This window comes from Benincasa hispida, chromosome 2, assembly GCF_009727055.1.
Source record: "Benincasa hispida cultivar B227 chromosome 2, ASM972705v1, whole genome shotgun sequence".
Classification (NCBI taxonomy): Eukaryota; Viridiplantae; Streptophyta; class Magnoliopsida; order Cucurbitales; family Cucurbitaceae; genus Benincasa; species Benincasa hispida.
The window spans coordinates 24,985,918-24,987,067 of NC_052350.1; the positions used below are offsets into that span (position 1 = coordinate 24,985,918).

The 1,150-nt window shown below is 38.0% G+C and overlaps 1 protein-coding gene across 1 annotated transcript; it reads left to right on the forward strand.

The window, feature by feature from the left end:
• The first annotated feature begins 95 nt into the window (after nt 1–95).
• On the forward strand, nt 96–614 carry LOC120072018. The gene has a single exon (XM_039024442.1). The coding sequence runs from the start codon at nt 96–98 to the stop codon at nt 612–614; it is 519 nt and encodes a 172-aa protein (XP_038880370.1).
• Nucleotides 615–1,150: the final 536 nt, after the last annotated feature.

The following is a 1,150-nucleotide window of genomic DNA, read 5'->3' on the forward strand; positions in this document are numbered from 1 at the left end:
TGGGACAACAAGTGGTATTAGAGCTCAGTAAACAATTCAAGAAAACTCCAAGATTTGAATTCTTGATTCAGAATAGTCAATCTTGAAGACCAAGAATGGCAACTATCAGATATGAGATTGAGAAATTTGATGGCAAGATAGACTTTGAACTACAGAAAGCAAAGATTAAAGCAGTCTTGGGGCAACAGAAGACTCTCTTGGCCATTACGGACCCTACAAAGTACCCTGAAACACTCTCTGAGGCAGACAAAGAGACTATTGAATTAAATGCATATGGAACCATTATTCTCAATGTCACAGACAGTATTTTGAGGCAGATTGTCGACCAGCCTACTGCCTATGCCCTGTGGAATAAGCTGAATGAGATATATCTTAACAAAGACCTACCCAACAAAGCTTTCTTCAGGGAAAGATTCTTCACTTACAAGATAGACGCAGCAAAGTCCCTTACGGATAATCTTAATGAGTTCAAAAGACTGTCTTCTGAGTTTAGATCAATCAGAGATAATATTAGGGAAGAGAATGAGGCATTCATACTACTAAATTCTCTTCCAGAATCTTTCAAAGATGTGAAGACTATATTGAAATATGGTAGAGAAAGAATTACCACATAAGCTATCATATCAGCTGTGAGAGTCAGAGAACTTGAATTGCAAATGAGTAAAAAGGATCAACCAGGAGGTAGGCTTATTCTCAAAAGGAAGAATAAGAAAAATGAGAAGAGGAAACAGAACAATGGTGATAAGTCCAAGTTAAAGTGCCATTTTTGTCACAAAATGGGGCACATGAAAAAGGACTGTTATTTCTTGAAGAGAAAATTGAACCAACAGAATAAGGGGGGTAAAAAGACTGAGACTGCTGTAGGAGAGAATTCCCTAGTCTATTCAGATGCTTTAGCTACTACTGAAGAAGGTGGAGACCAGAATACCATAGAGACTCAGAATTGGGTGTTAGATTCTGATTACTCAGTTCATATGACACTATCCAAGGGATGGTTTTACACTTATAAGAAGTGAGACAGTGGGCTGGTCTATATGGGAAACAATAATACTTGCAGAGCTGTTGGAATAGGGTCTGTGTCCTTGAAAATGCAGGATGGTTAAATCAAATTGATAAGGAACGTGAGACATGTTCCTACTTTGAAGAGGAA

What these genes read in the sequence shown, in the direction of transcription:
- LOC120072018 (XM_039024442.1), top strand. Translation starts at nt 96, where the DNA reads ATGGCAACTATCAGATATGAGATTGAGAAATTTGATGGCAAGATAGAC.